Source organism: Stegodyphus dumicola, chromosome X2 (assembly GCF_044657685.1).
Source record: "Stegodyphus dumicola isolate Sdum_Otavi_A_Nest chromosome X2, ASM4465768v1".
In the NCBI taxonomy this organism is placed as follows: Eukaryota; Metazoa; Arthropoda; class Arachnida; order Araneae; family Eresidae; genus Stegodyphus; species Stegodyphus dumicola.
Genome location: NC_140781.1, coordinates 164,729,906 through 164,748,745, shown reverse-complemented (window position 1 = coordinate 164,748,745; position 18,840 = coordinate 164,729,906). Strand labels below are relative to the sequence as shown.

General features: G+C 31.0%; 1 protein-coding gene across 3 annotated transcripts in view; it reads right to left on the bottom strand.

The window, feature by feature from the left end:
• LOC118186316 (adhesion molecule nephrin-like) overlaps positions 1-18,182 on the bottom strand; it is a 1,043,604-nt gene extending 1,025,422 nt beyond the window's left edge. For all 3 annotated transcript variants that reach the window (XM_085809008.1, XM_085809009.1, XM_085809010.1), the window contains exon 1: positions 17,569-18,182. In XM_085809008.1, the coding sequence (XP_085665134.1) occupies positions 17,569-17,614 (46 nt within the window). In that variant the 5' untranslated portion in view covers positions 17,615-18,182. The remainder of the gene's footprint in view (positions 1-17,568) is intronic.
• Between the last annotated feature and the right edge of the window lie 658 nt (positions 18,183-18,840).

The window sequence follows — 18,840 nt, the reverse complement described above, 5'->3', positions numbered from 1 at the left end:
TATATCTGCTGTATGTCTAAAATACTATTGCCGCTTTTTTTAAACTTAGTGTCATTGGTATGTAGACTCTGAAAGCATTTCTCAAAAATGAAATCTTCATGGATAAATTAAAAGTCCAGCTGGTTAGGCGTCATTAAAACAAAAATATTATGAATTTACGAATAATCAATCTTCAAAGATTATTTTATACGCTTTCAAATAATCACAATAACTTTATTATTTAGACATATTAATAGAAAAATTGTTAAATAAAGCTACATGACAGCCATGCGTTTTGGTAATTAATGATTCAAACTGTGGAAGGATATACTATATTTGTATACGAAGAATGCATCTGAAAGGTAAATCAGAAAACTGCGCATATTTCTATATCGTGTAATTATACATAATTATACTAACGTTGTTAAGACAGAGATTACACAGTGCACAATATACATTTTAAGAAGTTTACGTACGCAGCGTGTGTACCGAAACGTAATCCTATGGTTATATCAGATTTGCCAAATGTCAGCTGGACGTACTAATTACTTCCTCGCTAATAGCATGCAAGGCGGAATGTGATGATTCAATACGCTCTTAACCACTTAAAGGACGAATGGGTAGAGGCACGACACCTAGTTGTTCTACCTCGTAAAAAATTATCGTCCTCCCCACATTATTTCGGAAGTCACTATAGAGTCCATTAGATTTTTCCAATCAATATTTATTAAAAGTTAACTGTACTGTCATCGGTATTCCAAAGAAGAATTTTCCGATTCCCAGCTAACAACACCCATCACTAAAACACGCTGAAGGGAATATGATAGCTCCTTAAATTATAAGTTTCTAATTTTCACTTAGTGAATGTAACTTTAATTTAACGAAGGTATTTAGTAACATCATATGAAAGCGTACTTTAGAATACAGAAAACCGGAAAACACACACGTCACTTAAAAAATTGCCAAATACAATTACTTTTGAAATCTTAACAACATGTTTAAGAGCAAAAATTTACCATTTTCCCAGAAGAATACAGTCTAACGTTCGGGCTACATTAGAATCTTCTGGATGTTATTTGTTATTCATTTTATGGCGGCACAGCAAATGAACTTAAGATAAACGTTATGCCTGTGCGTGTGTGGCTTGTTCATATTTCATGGGGTTATTTTAATGGCAATTTGCATTTCAGAACATAATATTAATGATGGCAGATAATGTGCGCACTAAAACAGCTAGAAAACCTTATGCATGAGTGAGTAGAACATTTAACAGAATTTTTATAAACATCTATATACACTCTCATTTTAAAACTGTTGTTGTAAAGATCATACATACATATTTTTACACAATATCGAATTGCTATTAATATTCCTAATTGTTGAAGTATATTTTGTAGAATTTATAATTTTGGAATATATATAAGAAAGGAATTTTCGCTTATAACAGTTTACTTCCAAACCGAGTTACAGTTGTTTTTTCATTTATAACGAAAATTAAATATAATACCAGGAATAAAAATGGCCAATCTTGTCAAAACCCTCAGTAGAAAACGGCGTTAATATAATATTTAAAATTAGCATTTTTGATACGCTTTGAAACTAAAACTATGAAATGAAGTAAATTGTTTACTTAACAAATGATAATTTCATGCAGATACTGTAATTTCCCTAGATGAAGACATATTAAATAATGGCTCAAAACTGTTATAAGCAGAAATTTAATGCCAAGATACGATAATATTTTATATTTTTATTTATCATTAATTTACTATTAGAATTTCCTACATGTCTTCGGCATTCGTTTTCTCTATTTTTCATGCAATTAAAAATTGCTTTCATAAATACAAAGATACATGTCAGTTGTAAGAACTTAAATAGCAACAGCACTTTAACGTACATCTCTAATACGTATTTTGAATGGAAATAGACAACATCAATATGAAACGCTTTGACATAGGAAAGGAAAACCGCAGAAGGATAGGCACTTTGGGCTTTCTCATCAACGTCATATGGTCGTCCTGCACTGAGGAATAATCTGTGACACAATTTCTGTTGAATTCGATTTTTGAGATGCTTTAGAGTTAAATAGCCATGTTATTTTCAAAACTGTAGTTAGTTTTAGTAAAAGACAGCACGTTTTTTTTTTCTCTACGCTTTACGTGAATGTGACCATTCTACGCGGCATCGAGCGTAAATCATAGGAAAGTACTATTGCTGTCCAATTGGCTGTCATAAACCCTGGTATTGGCGCCAGGTGAATGAAGCTGTAGGAGACCGGTGACAGGTGCATACTGAAATCTAGACTTTTCAGTTACGCCTAAGATAAGGCCAGGTTCGATTCCCGGCGAAAGCGCTGCTGATTTTTCATCTTGCCTGCTTCCAAAAAAATCCTAATGTTTCTACGACATTATATTTTAAAAAGTTTCCTCTTCATTTAAGTATTTGCACACGTTTTCCAAGTGTGCAGACACGAGCAAATTCTATGAATCTAATTTTCAGTAACTGTATGCAATAACTGGGGCCTAATTCTTAATGCTTCAAGCTTTCTTTTTTTGTTCGCACAGACCATTAGTTTCAAATAACTGTACAAGAAATAATCTAAAGGAGATAAATTCCATCTTATCAAAACCCAACTAACAGATATATTTCATGAAATTATCCTTTCTCCAAACTGTTTTCTGCGATACTTCGATAACGGCGTTAGCAGTGTGACATGTGGCACCGCTTTGTTGGAAACGTATATGAAGAGTGAAACCCTTCCACATGTGGCATGGCTTGCTACATCACAGGACCTGAATCCTATAGAACATGTATGCAGCATGGAGACAAAAGATAATAGGTCACAGTCTGCATCTAGACACCTTCCAGAAGCTCCGACATACATTATTACAGGAATGGGCGAAACTGCCACAACAAGCGATCAACGGCGCTACTGCCAGCTTGCCTTGCTGTTGTCAAGCAGAGGGTTCCATACCCTTTATTAGCGTGATGTTTCCATCCCGCATTCTTCCGACTCATTTGGTCTTTCGAGATGTGATGATCGTAATACATGTGCTTTGTGTCTTTGCTTTATTGCTCGCTATGTCATCTTTTAATGCCACACCAGCCTCTTAGATCAGTTTCACCACAAATCCATTAAATAGCTTTTGTTATATTCCGTGTTTTGCGTTGGTTGTTAATTTTTTGAGCTGGAGTGTATATTATAACGAATTAAACTACTTTAAATTCTCGCCTGTTAATTTTATTTTCATATATCATTGTATGTTGATCGATTTTAAATTCGCATCGGGTGTTAGAATGGATGTAGACACATCCATTTTATATATTTGTGTTAAACCTCATGATAATAAAGAAGGATGTGCACAACATTATCATTATAAAAATGCATATTTTGAGGGGCAGCAATTTCCATTTTGCCATGTCTATCTTTGGGCATTAATATTTACACCAAGATAGTAGGAACCTGAAATTCTTAGTGACAAATATCGCCAATGGGTCACTATTGATAAAACATAGAGCTGACGTAACAATTATCTTTAAATAATATAAAGCATCTAAGAATAAGCAGAGTTTAGTAGAACTGAAATGCGTTTGTAGTATCTGTCTAGTTGGAAATATTTATTTTTTTTACTATATTATTATTTACTGATATTACGAGTAAGAAACATGCGCTGAGGTACATACAGATCTGTTGGTATTTTTCGTTCATTAATTCTGATTTAATTGTTTTAAGAGATAGGATATTATTATGTTATTATTTAACTCTTAAGAAATTACTTTGTATTTTACTGTTTTAAGAGATAGGAATTTTTTTATTATTTTAGTCTAAGTTCTTTTTATACCATTTATCTTGGCCTGTCATATAACATTGTATTGTTCAGTAAACTGCAATATTCAAATTAAAATACACAACCGTTATTACTTTTATACTTTTTAAATTTCGATTAATTTAGAATTAATTATGTAAGATTTAAGGATTAGTTTTTTTTCTTCTTGTTTGGGGAAAATTCCTCACAATAATTTATGTTTGAGTTTCTTCATCAAAAGCCGTGAGAAAAACGTTAAGAAAGTGAAAAACACTGGTTTACAAACCTATAATAATAATTCGATATTGTAGATTTATATTTAACCTTTATTTGAATTTTGCTGTTGCTTGTTCGCTTCTACGTATTTAGAAAATCTGAATTTAAATTCTTCACAAACGTTTTCTATGAGTTGTAATGTACAGAAAAAGAAAAGCTGAATCTTTTGGATCATAAATTTATTCTTTTTGCCAATTTAAATAGACTATATGCTCTAAATATATTTGAGACATTGGAAGATGTAAATTATTTTTAGCAAGATGGTTTTTTATTAAAATAACGGTACAATAGCAAATTTAAGCGTCTGCTTACAAAGGGGAAATGGTGTGCAGCCTTTTTGTTATAATATTTCAAACCATATTTTTCATTCTTTTTAAGGTATATGTAATAGGCGTATTTATGCCAAAGTATTATAATCCAATTTTTTTTCCTTTTGAGAAGATTTTTCTAGTCTCTAAAGAAATAATCTTCCTATACGAAAGGTGCGAAAAAAAGTTGTTAGAATGGTCTAAAAAGTGAGAATTATTTTTAAAACCAGGGAAATTTTGCAACTTCAGAATAGCATTAAGACATTGCAAATTTACGCGTTTGAAGATTATGTCCATTAATTCGTAGAAAGTTAGTATGCTACTTTTTAAAATACATCATTATATTCTTTCACACAGAACAAATTTTAATTCATTTAATTCGTTCAGTTATTCATTAGTTTTATTCATTCATTCGAATGGAAATAATTTGCTAAACTCTGTTGTTATGTCAAATAATTTAAAACCGAAATAGTATTAATTATGCTAAAATACACAAGTTATTGGAGGAAAACATTTTAACTTCAGGTGCAGAACTTTGCTTTACTGAAATAAAATAAAATTTTTAGATTCTAAAAGAGAAGGATGTAGGTCACAGAAGCTACAATTCAACAAGGATTTAAAAATAATTTTCGAATACCGATATCTAAAATTCATGATACAGTGTTGAAGAATTTTAATAAATGGGAATAATTTCGTGGCTTGAGACTACAATCTGAGAAGTATCTGGAAGTTCATGAAGTTTTATAAGTACAAAGGTGTTCCCTACACACATGGTGTACAAACTTCATTTGTAAGGTAACACTATCCTTCGTATACCAGTTCTCATTTTTTGTCCCGGTGCTCTATCTTTCCCTTAGTTTATCCTCTGGTATTCATGAGAAATGCGGGCGAATCGGTAAATATGATGCTAGATAAAGGCAAGTATAAATAAATTATATTGAATTTGTAAACAAGTAAATGAACAATTTCTCAAATGACTAATTATTTAGAGCTGATTAATTATTTAGACAAATTACGTTTTCTTAATTTATTGATTATAGTTTTCCATAATGGCTGTTAAAAATCCTATCCATTAGAAATACATAATTTATAACACAAAATTTCTAATATTTAATGCCTCGTAAAATTTATTTTGAGTATCTGGATTGCATGATAAATGCATACCTTTTGGTCTTTAAATATTCAACTTACTCTTTCATTTCTGTAATGCTCTTAGAATCAATTTAAGTGCTGTAAATAAACACCATAATACATAGCTTTAGATTTGGAATATATAAAACGAAGGAAAAAAGAATACAATAGCAGACTACTGTGAAACATAAGACATGAAATTTACTTCTTAACGTCTCCAACATCCTACTTTCTTGATCATTTATAAATTATGAACGCAGCCAACAAACAAAAAATACAACACATGACCGAGATGAAAAGAAGGAAAGAATAGCATGCAAGAGCTGATTAAAAGTTTTCGAATAATTCATAGGAGATAATAATAGAAGAATAAAAGGGCAATATATAAAAATGACAGACCAACTTGTTTTACTTTTTCTTATGCACATCATTCAATACATTGGATCGGAAAACAAAAGGCAACGGGTCAATACACTGAAACCCAAAAAGATCCCGCAATTTATTACCTAAAGCTTTAACTTTTAATGTGTACTGTAAACTGTAATATAACTTTTATGGAAATATGCTGCTTCATATTTTGATATAATAAATCTGAACACAATAAAATTGGAAAAAAAAATACTTTGGAAATCTCTAAGTGTATACATGTTTTTTTTTTATTTTGGGTAGAAAATCTTCAGCTATAAAACATCATTTTTTAATAATTCATTAAAAACTTTTACGTTTTGATCCTGCGCATAACTTTAAGTATGCTGATGATGTCATAAAATAAGCTTTCTAATTTGATTTCGATATCTAATTGAAAGCAAGATACGAATCTTCAGACTCATTACTTAAAACATTTTATATCCTTAAACTCTTTCTGAAACGAAGCTCAAAGTTTTATTAACTAGAGACTGTTTCAGATGATAAGGTATTAAATACTGTGCAACACAAAGCAATTTAAGATATAAAATTAATAAATGCCTACTTAAAATGTTTGAAAACTTCCAAAATAGTTTTAGGTGGAATCTTTGCTATTCATTTTAAGTACCATGTCCTCTGTTAATTGATTGGATGTAAATGTAATCTTGAAATCTCAATGTAGCTACAAATGATTGCACGTCATGGTGTCTAGAGTCCATTAGATGCAACCAACGACGTACACTAAAATGAGAAAAGCTTGTCAAAATTTTAAAGGCTCAAAATATTAATTGAAGGAGTTAAGCATTGATTTAAAAATAAAGAATATTTTTCTTTCACTTCGAGTAAACTTGAGATTTACGGCTCTCAGGATATTCTCTCCTAAGCGAAAGGTATTCCTTTTTTTAATATGGTTTCCTTACTTTGAGTTTGGATTGTGGTTCAGATTTAAAACAAGTTCGATGTCTGTGTACAAACATGTAAACTTTTCTTTTCTTTTGAATCACAGTTTCATGCACATTAGAACCTAGAGCCCAAAACCATATGTTTGCGAACGATCACTTTATGCTACAGAAAGTCCTGAGCAGCCTAACAAAATAATTAATTGATTGTTGCGTGACCGAGCGGGCTGTTATTGCTGAGTTTATCAAAATCTGAAGAGACACCTCCCAATTTAATGCAGTTTTGGTACCATATGTATTAGAGATGAGATGAATTTTAATTTTTCTCTAACCCAAATTCAAATTCGATTTCGTTGCATAAGAAATTTTAACATGGAGAAAAAAGATTAAACTACACCTAATATTAAACGTTTTACATGGATACCAAAACTTCAAAATTGCGTTTAATGAAAACAAATTAAAATGAACTTTAAACCACTCAGCTCTATTTAATAAGAAGACGCAAATGAAATTTGTTTATAAGTACATGACTAAACTTCTGAATCTTTAGGCCCATTTTCTCAATATTTTCTGTGTTTGCCTCAACTTAGAATTGATTTTAAAATAAAGAATTTAGTTTCTAGCAGAAAGGAAAAGTTTGAGCTGTGACTAAAATACGTTTTATTTTTTAGTCGCCGTTTCAATTTATCCTTTCTGCTAGAAACTTTTTTAAATTGAAACTGTGGAAGCATAAGTTTATTTCAAGACGAAATATAAAATTAGTATAGAATAATTCTAAATTCTCAATGGAGGATGAACAGTGCAGCATATTTTTTTGCCATGAGGTTACACTGGTAATCTAGGTCTAAGGAAATTGCAACAAATGCAATTTTTATAATTTTTCTGCCTTTCGCACAAGAGGTGGTATTAATCTCGATTCTCAGACTTTTGCCTGCATCGGTTTTGTATCCGTATCACTTTTCTGTCCGAATCACGTTTTAAATACAAAGGTGTTGTCTCCAAATGCTGTCGTCCTATATTATTTTTAAGATATAAGATAAATGAACATAAAAAATGCATAACAACACAAATAAAAGAATTTTGACCCAAAATGCTATTTTTATGTATTACTTTTAAAGAAATGATACGGCTAATACTAAAATGTATGGCAAAACTTAAAACTCTATCGGGATATATAAATTATGGAGCTTTTAAATATTTCGTGAGATAGTTGTTGGACTTTTATGGGGTGTAGGAATGAAGAAAGGGATGTTTATGTGTGTGTATTTATTTATGGCAAAGCACACTAGGGCTATCTGCCTAAGGGAAGGGATGCCTTCGTGGAGGACTTTCTAAGGGAAACTGGCTCGTATACACGTTACACATGGGGAAAACCACGAAAACACCCATGCAGCCAGCCCGTTCGTGGGATTCGAACTTCAGACCGAACTACCAGTATTCAGCGACTTTACCGCTCGGCAGCTGGTGGGCTCGAAAGGGATGTTTAATAATCAAAGTTAAAAAGATGTAACGTTAATAATAGAAAAGACATTTTTCCAAGAAAACTGAACATTGATATATTAAACTGAGGAAAGACTGACAAAACTGAATAAGAAAATTTAAACCTGTACCGTAAATTATATGCTGCTGTTAAAAATTTTGATATTTTGCTGTTTAATGTTCCCGAGGCGAAAGTACAGAAAAAGCAATGTTTAACACTAAAATACTAAAGATGAGAGACAAAAATGTTGTGGGAAGCATCTTGTTAAGAAAATGGAACATTGATATGATGAAATGAGAAAACACTGGGAAAAAAACGGAAAATACACGAGAACGCTTCACGCTTTATCGAGAAATTAAAATGTGTACTCCTGTAAAACAGTTTGTGATTCTGCTGTTAAATTTTATATATTATATTTGCGAACAAAGCAATATTTAATTATATACAAAGAGAAAAAAAATGAGTTTTGGTTTTTTCTGTTGGAAGAAGATATCTTTTATTTTTAAATGAATGATACTGGACATCAATAAAATTAGTCTATACATATCTATAGTATATATGAGCAGTAGAATTTTACTCGACAGTTTACATGAAATGAGGTCTCTTTGGAAAGGAGGTTATTTTTCTTGCCTTGTGGTTAGAGTGGAGACCAATTAAATTTCATAAAATAGTACTTAAAACGCTTACGCATGCATATTGATATCACCTAACTCATGGTTATACATTTGGGAAGTACAAGATGTGTAAATTAAGATGTGTTTATTGTCCATTAACGGCTGTTGTATCGAATACAAATATATAAGCATAATGTTTTGACTAACAGAAGTAAACTAAAGTAGCTTCAATGTATATATATATATATATATGAGTAATATAAACTAAGCTTCCAGTACCCCGTCCTTCCGGTATACAGGCCCACCAGCAACCGAGCGGTAAAGTCGCTGAACACTGGTAGTTCGGTTCGAGGTTCGAATCCCGCGAACGGGCTGGCTGCATGGGCGTTTTCCTGGTTTTCCCCATGTGTAACGTGTATACGAGTCAGTTTCCCTTTGAAAGTCCTCCACGAAGGCATCAATCCCCTTAGAGAGATAGCCCTAGTGTGCTTTGCCGTAATTAAATACACTAACACCAACACCACCTTCCGGTATAGAAGAGACCCGATTGGAGTAAGGTATCTCTTGAAGACTGCGTTTTCAAAACACCTTAATTTTTTCTTTAAATTCTGTATAAATCTGTTCTCAAGTAATTACTTTCATTTAAAATTTTAAAAAAATCATTTGATGACTTTCTTTTGCAATTCATCCACATATAATTTAGAAATGTGTCCCTACTGACAATTCTTTTAGCTGTTCCTTGACAAAGGATAAGAATTATCAACTATTATTTAATATGAATTTTATAATTTTTGTTTCAGTATTAAGTACAGTATTTTTGGTAGAATTTTATTTCACTTTCGTTTTCCAATTTGTTACTTCAAACTGTTCTTAATTTGTCCTATTACATAGTTTACTGTTCTTGGCTGATTTATTTAAATTTTATATATTTTTTAACTTTCCTACATATATGTACTTTTGTATACATATATATATATATATATATATATATATATATATATATACATATATTTATATAAATACACACATTTTATGTGTATATATTTCTCTCTCTCTACATATATATATATATATCTACACACACAAACTTTTTATATTTATATTTTACTTTTAAAATCGCTTTTACAAATATTGATGCATAGAAAGGAAAATAATCTAATCAAAATACAGTAGTCGGCAAGTCACACAATGAAGTTGAAACTTTTAAAATAGAAAGGGGGACACAAAAAAGTAAAGATTAAACACATTTAAATCGTCCGCAACATTTTAAGGAGAAACTCATCGTATGTCCTCAAAGAGCAAATGCAAAAATTTATCACGGATGAAGGATTATGGACAATAAGTTATATTTGTTTAACAGTACTATAATAAGTACATTATATAACATTAATATTGACATATTCCAATAAAGCAGATAAAAATTTATCTATTAAACGGAGAGCAACTAATATGTATTCGGAGACGAATATTGTAAGGAGATTTTCATTAATGGTGAACATTAAAGAGGATGAATTAAATAAATTCGGCGCAGTTATAAATGAAGCTATGTTACTAAAATAGATGCTTGAAATTCCGAAGATGAATTGAGATCAAAAGACTCTTTCAAACTGTGAGAAATGTTTAGTCGATAGCAAATGAAACAGTAATAATAAAGGATTTTAACTTGAGTGTGTTAAAGAAAAATCACTTGAAATATCTTACTATACTCCTCACTCGCTGAATGAATTTTAATAAACAAAAGAATTTCTTAAACTTGATTTTCTTTAAAATATTTCCATTTTTGATCCATTTTTGATTTTCCAGTGAACGATCCTAAAATTGGTTTTTATTTCATATGTTACATTTCATCAGTTTCATTATATGATGACCACCAGCGGCCTAGCGGTAACGTCGCTGAACACTGGTAGTTCGGTCCGAGGTTCGAATCCCGCGAACGGGCTGGGCGTTTTCGTGGTTTTCCCCATGTGTAACGTGTATACGAGCCAATTTCCCTTAGAAAGTCCTCCACGAAGGCATCCCTCCCTTAAGGCAGATAGCCATCGAGTGCTTCGCCTAAATCTAATAAAACCAAAATCAAACCTATTATATGATACATAAATATTTTGTTCAAGGTTAATTTATAAGTTTCCTTTTAATATACTTGAAAAAAATGTTCTCTTAAAAGTACTTTAAAAGTTCTTTTCCGTCATTTTATATGAACATTTATGCATATAAAATATTTAACTTGAAATGAACTCGGCGTTGCCATTACCAAAATAGTAAGCCTACTCCTGTTTCTTTTATAGAAAAATAAGCAGCTGAGTAATTGCCATATTGTACAACTAACAAAGAAACACGAAAACATAAATATTTTTAACTTTGGCAACAACCAATATTCACTGAGTTACTTAAAACGTGGTTTGAGATTAATTGAAACTTTCTTTTAAAATTAATTGCAATTCGGAAGATAAATGCTCTTAATTTATGTGGCTCATTGGAGCTCACTTTTGAAAAGCTAAAAAATTACCGTTGATCTCATGTTATCATTTGATTCACTTTTTTTTTCACTTGCAACTCTCTCGAAAGTTTTTAAAGCGCTAATTGAGATTATTTCGAGAAGTACGATCTTTTCGAGGAGGGTTAACATTTCAGCAACAGTTTATATGCCCTATTTTGTTTCTCAAGGTTTTTGTTTTTCATTTGAAAAGCCAACAATCGTTAACAAGAAATTTTTAAATAATTCTGAAAATCACCGTAAATCCATAATTCATACAATGTTTTGGAGAAAGCTAATATCATCTTATAAAAAGATAATTTGGAATAAAATTAATATTTTTATTTTTGGGTTATACTAGGTAATTGTTTATGTAGTACACAATATAGCTGTGGATATGAAAAGAAATATCGTAACTGTAGGTGAAAAGATGGGGTAAATAAGAAGTTGACAGAATAAGGTTTGCTGTCGGAACGGATAATTGAAATGACGCTTTAATTCTGACGTCAGATTAAAATACCTTAGAAACTGAGATAGACTAGTGTTGCTTGTTTGAAATCTTCATTCCCAAATAGAACGTTTAATCTAAAATGTAAACAAAGATTTTTCCCAAAATATTTTTATTACTCAAAAATTTGGTCGTAATCCAAATTGGGAATAAATTAGCTTCTGAATTAAAATTTCAGATGTATCTAAGAGTTAGATTCTTCTGAAAGAATTTTATAAGCTTCAGAAATTTTGCTTCACAACAATCTGGTTGGTTAATGAAACAACTTCCAACTTCCATTACGTTCTCATCAGAAGAGTGGTAAAAACTATCCCGAGCACCAGCTCTCTTTTCGATGAAATATTTCAACTGCTGCATGAAAGCCCTACGAATTTTATAGTTTTTGCCACAAGAGCAATGATTTGATAAAACTGGCCTTAGCTCATAATGAACTTACAATCAGAGATATATTTGTTTCTTTATTTGTGATAATTCCCTGCATTTCTTTATTATTAATGTTACTTTACAAAAGTCAAGTATTTTATATAATTATCTTCCTTGATTACGGAAAAAACGCTTTCTGCGCAGAGCATTTAAAGAAAAATTCCCGTCCATAAAAATGCAGCAAAAGGAATACATGACGTAAGTCATTTTTATAGAGGCTCAATACAAATAAAACTTTTACGGCCTGATCAACAAATACACGCACCTCCTAATTTGTCCTTCGGACAGACTCTGAGCATTCAACTCACTGCATCGCTCGTAGTAGCACCTTATGCGATGACAGCCGGAAGAAATCGAGCAAATTTGCAAGCTACTCGCGGCTTAACATCAGAACTGAAACTGGACAACAAATACACGAGTAAAAGTAAGGACATTCACATACAGCCAACCTGTTCAACCAGCAAGTACAGATATCGACGAGAGAGCTACGGACGTTTTACAGCTTTAGCCTTTCAATAACTGTTTTTGGGAGAAAGGCAGAATTTCTCAGCAAGTCATATTGTGCACATAGTTGAGATTTGTATTAAAGGCTGTATAGTAAATAGTTCACATAAGCGCAATGACATATTCTAAGGTAAACCCTTAGTTTAATAGAAGAAAGCTAATCAGAATTGTACTTGTTAGTTTAAGGAAATAGAACTCAAACTTGCTATGGTGGTGACATACTGGAAGGAAAGGGGGATGTAGTAGACTTAGGATCGGGCTCAAATCCCAGAGAACGCATGGTTATTTGTAAATGTATAGTGCCTTTTTCGTCATGAAGTCAATTAAACTATTGTGAAGGCCGAAAATTTCTCGAGAGTTTGGAGGTAGGGGTAGAAATCTTCAAATCCGTTTATTCCCTTGTAGGAAAGCTACCAATCAGAGTTGCGACAGAGGTGAGTATACTCCTGCTGTCACCTATAAAGTGTCAGTGATTTACGACAGCGACAAAGAGCTAACCTTGCCACTTGGACATAGTAAAATTTGCGGACCTATCTAACATTAAGATCAGGAAGATAAATACGAACAACAGCCTGCAAAAAAGAATCTCCTCATTCACTTGCTTATATCGTGATAGCTTATGTATTTTACATGCGTAATCCTGATTACATTTGATTATGAAAACCTAGTATTTCCAGTTGCTACCGCTTTAAGGAATGAAGAAATTAAGTCTTGATATACTACGTTATTATATTATAAGAATTGTATACACGGTGCGTAAAAATAGTCAAAGGATCAATTTCGGAAATTCGCGAATACAAAAATTTGATAAAAAAAGGGTTTGCATTCAAATACAGCCACGCTAGTTATTTTATTACAGAACTTATCAAGTTTCTTTACATGTAGGGAAAGAGCATTTTTTTAAAAAAACATACTTATAAAATTACACTTTGTAGTACCAATTCGTAGAATTTAATTACTTGATTGTCTTTTCTGTAATTGCTGAAATATATGTATATGTGATCAAACATAAATTTTAATCTTTAGAAAGTGGTTTCCTCTAGACATAAAAAATTCATAACTAATTGTGTTAGAAGATTGAATTAACATTTACGCTTCTATATTACGTACAACTTGGTTTTTCACAATTAAGTGATGCGTTACTCCATTTTGTATTGCATTTGAAAAAAACATGCAAATTTTTAGTAAGAATCATTTCTTTCTTCTACAGTTCTAACGTTTAACATTCTTTTATATTAGGCTTGTAGGCGTTAACGTTTTAAAGCTTTCTAAAAAATAATATTTCATACCAGAGTTCCAAAAATGGAACTCTGATATGAAATGTTATTTTTGGACTGAGACTGAGATATTCCAAAAATGGAATTCTAATTCAGCTTCGACTTTGGATGCACATTTACAAAAACGACATAATTTCTTATGAATATTTTTGACCTATTAAGTACATTACGTTATTTGAAGTTTACTTTCTACTTTGTCTTAATTTCGAATTATGAAAAATTAATTCGAAAAGATGTCTTGCGCGCGATGTCAAAATAATTTTATGTTTTGAAGATTCCCTTATTTCAAACCCAAATCATTTCAGCATTCATATCGTTAATTTATTAAAATTCAGTTCGTTTAACTGTAAAAATAATTTTATATTTACGTAATAAAAATCGCGGCTTTTCTGATAAACATTTTGGCTACTTTTTAAAAAGGACCGAAATAATTATTAACGTTTCTAAATGCAATAATTACCTCTAATTAATTTACTTTCGCTTACAAGATTAGTAGCCTGGTTTGAGTATTCTAATTAAAAGGTTTATGAAATTTTTATTACGGAGTTAACCAGTCTCTAAAGATTTCATCTCTCATATATTCGCATTTATTTGACAGTATTTTACGCAACTTTAATAGTTACTCTTATTACGCATTTTCTTTATTGCTGTGTAATTTTTATATCTGTGTATTTACGTTTTAAAATTTTATCATGAAACATAACATACGTTGTTCGCTGCTACCTGAAAATCCCGTAAATTATAGTGTATAATTTTAAAGTTATAGATTAAAATGTTACTTTGTAAACACATCTATCTTGTGAAATATTTAATGAATTTTGTGACTTAATTTCTTCTAGAAAAATTTCAGTAAAAAGAAAGAATTAAAATTTTACCTAGGAAGAGAAAAACAAGCTTTAAGATCAAATTCCGCAATCAAGCTAATTTATTTAAATGATATTTTCACCGAAATAAAGGAAGAGGTGTTATCTTTGGAGAACATTGTTAAATTGAATACACTTTAATTATAAGAGCGTTGCTATTTATCCGGATCTATTATAATGGGTTTTCCATATGCAATACTGAATAGCGCTGAGTAGGACAATTACTCACAAGTTTATAAAATAAGCACAGAGTTAATGTAGAGTCAATGAAAAATTAAAATTGTTGCGAAGGAACATTGTAGATAACTGCATAAGGCATTTGGTTGAAACTTCGAAAAGCCATTTTCAGTGTATGTATTACTATTCATTTTACAGCTCTTCTGTGTAAAGATATATTAAATAATGTCAATCGGTTTATCAAAATGAATAAAACATCTCATCATACTTTTTTCAGTAACTACCTATTATATTTTTTTCCATAATTCAAATCTATGCCTCAAGATATGCTTTTGTTTTCCCATAACATTTATTATGAATTCTAGAACGGAAATATAAATTAATCAATTAGTTATAGTACAAGCCTGTTGGTATTTAACATAATATTCAAGTAGAAATATGTAAGTTAATATTTACATTTCTGAAAATTTGATTTAAGGCATTAAAATGCTGAATTCGTTGCTTTCATATTTAAAAGCGCTCAATATTAATCTCAGATACCTCTTACAAATTAGAAAGCATGAAAAGACTTAATAAACTATTGTTCGTTAAATATATGAAGAACATAGTATGGTTATAATGTGTTTTAAAACTGACAAATATTCTTGGAGAAGGAAGTTCATGCTCAATGTAGTCAAACTTCTGAAGAAAGATGTGCATTAGTAACTCAGATTAATGAAAAATAATATATATCCTTTGTCTTTAGAAGTTTAATTAGCTTTTGAAGTTTAAGGCTGATGTTACTGCTAACAAGATAAAATACATTTTTCAAATATGAATACTTACCACATACCATCAAGCACAGAATACAGGTTAAAACACCTGGCAAAGTTTGAGTTCACTTATCCTAACTTTTTCATCTTATTGATGCGCGTAATATAGAGAGAGAAATGCATGTTTGGAAGTTTTTTAAGTTCCTTATATATTTTTTATTCATTTATATGATCGTTAACTAAGATAAAATACATTTGAATAATGTTTTCTCTTAACAAATTCGGTTATATGTTAAAAATAGATCCGAGCGCGGAACTCGCTCGAAACGTAATAGCTCGAACTTACTTTACGTTTAGATTTAATTGCTGATATTGGATATTGGATTCAGTAATACAGTAGTAATTCCAGTACTATTAGTAAATCCCAAAAGCGTTTGCTACCGAGTCTAACACTCGAAAGACCTCTTCGTAATTTTAGACTCTATATTTTGTATAACATTCAAATAAAGTTATACAAAATATAGACTAATCAAGAATTTTAACTGTTGACATGCAAAAACATTCATTGGAAACTTTGCTATTGCAGTATCCACGCATGTTCATATTTTGATAGTATAAAACGAAAAGATATTTCTAAAGAAATTAGACCAAGTCCATGTAAAAGAATTTTAAGTTTATAATTTAAACGCTTATGATCAACGCTAAGTATTGAGGCTTTACACCACTTAGTCATATTATTAGAACTCAACACATAATATATTACCCACGAAATGGCATTACTCATTCAAGGCGAATACTATTAAAACACCATCTAAACTGGTTATATGATACTGATTTTATAGGATCGAAATTTGTAAATATAAGTCCTAATTTTCATATTTTTAAATTTTATTCAATGTACTTCTGCTAAATTTTAAAACATGCACTTTAGTTCATTTTAATAACTAATTAAGTTTTTAACAAAAGCTTTATTAATATAATCCGTTCTTTCCTCTGCTTCCAGTAGAGTATTTCTCAAAATAGATACGAATTTTCATAGATATGTAACTTATTATCAAAAATGTATCTCAGAATAGGTGTGGTAGCAGCATTAATAATAAATAGTATGAACACCGGAAACCGGACATTAAGAACGACATTACTTTGTGTAAAATTTAAATTTACTGAAAATAAGTAAAATTTTCACTAAAGCGAAACATCCTGGGTGCATTGCATCTCATTAATATTAAACAATTTTAATTCATAGATGACCTCTTTTGATAAAGGAAGTTAAAGGGAAAAAGTTTCCAGAAGTTAAATAACTTCTCAAGCTAGTTCAAAGAAGCTGTTTATCCTTTGTAAGCTACATTTATCTTTTAAAGTAAATAAGAGTTCAAATCATAACCTCTGAAGAAGGAAAGATTTCTTTTTTATCCGTAACAAATATATGCGACCGATTTATAAGCTTTATACTAAAACCATACGAGAAAAATATATTTATCAGAAAAAGTTGAAATTTTCACAGAATTCATTGACGCAATCAATAAATTTTTATCCAAAGTGATTACACACGAATCTTTAAGTTCCCATTGTGATGACTAAAACAGAAGTAACAGAAATAAATCCAAAAAAACAGGATTTACTAAAAATTATGTACAGTTCTTTACATACGAAAATGCATCTTTGACATGATATGTTCGAAAATATTTCTTACCTTGTGAAAAATGAGCAACTGAGACAATGAACATCAGAGTTTCCATGATTTAACACAGTTAATGCTTTGAATTAATAAAAAATCAGAAGCACTTTCGTGCGGTGTCCTCCCATTCGTGGAACACTTTAAAAAACCATACTTATAATTCCATGGTTTGTGGGAAAAAATTAGTTTGTAAATAAATAAAAATTGTTTCACTAATCTAAAATATATAAAGCACAGAATAGTTTCCGCAAGTATGAAGAAAATTTTGTTCGGGTGTCACATACTGCGTTTTTATAATTTTCATCAGTTTTTTGTACGAAACGCATATTTTAGATTTTTAGTGTATAGTAAAGACATCCGGACATGTGTCCGACTGGTCAAAGCTTAAGAAGTCAACAAACAGAAACTGCCGAGTTCACTCTTTAAATATTAAGACACAAAATCAACTTTCCATGGTCACTTGTGGGTATAAATCTAGCTTTCGAGAGTTGGGAGGAAAAAAAAAAAAAAAAAAGAAATCAGAAACGCAACAAGCCTGGAAAAAGAGTCACTCGCTCGCGCCTTCAGAGAGAACTTTTCCCAGGACTGCGAGATAATGGAGAAAACACAACATCCGACATCGAATACAGTCTGGCAACTGAAGCCTAGCCCAGTAAAACGCAATGATCTCCTGACTCTACCAATCGATCACGAGAAATAGAGTCCGATGAGCATGCGCGCGTTAGCAAGCACCGTCAACTTATCAGGAAGGACTTTTTTGGAACATCCTTTTTATGCAATCAAATCACAAATGCTTTCACATTCTTTTACCTTATTTATTTGTAAGTAGAGCACCACTTTTCACCACTGAAGAAAGTCATTCATTTAATCCCTCTCTTTTCTGCCGCGACGTTTAGTTTAAGATTTACTTTCTTTAAAGGGCCTGTAAAAATGTTCATGTGCACTTCATTTCGCCGTTTGGGCTCCTTTAACCATGATTTTGACAGCGGTAAAAAGTACTTAAAAATGTTTCGGAAGGACCCAGAAGCTCAAACCGGATATTTTACACGCAGGTGAATAGAAAAATTATTGCTAGTGATTCTTGATAGATTTATGAGTATAGAAACTTATTTTTAAACCTATTGAGATCAGAAATATTACGTATGGATTATGGGAAGTTGTATAGTTATTTTTTTTTTTAATTTTTGCAATTAATAATTCTGTTAGAGAAATAGCAACTTTAGCTGACCGAAGTTAGCAAATTGAAAAGTTTTAATCGATCTTTTGTTCATGGGGTTAATTAACCAG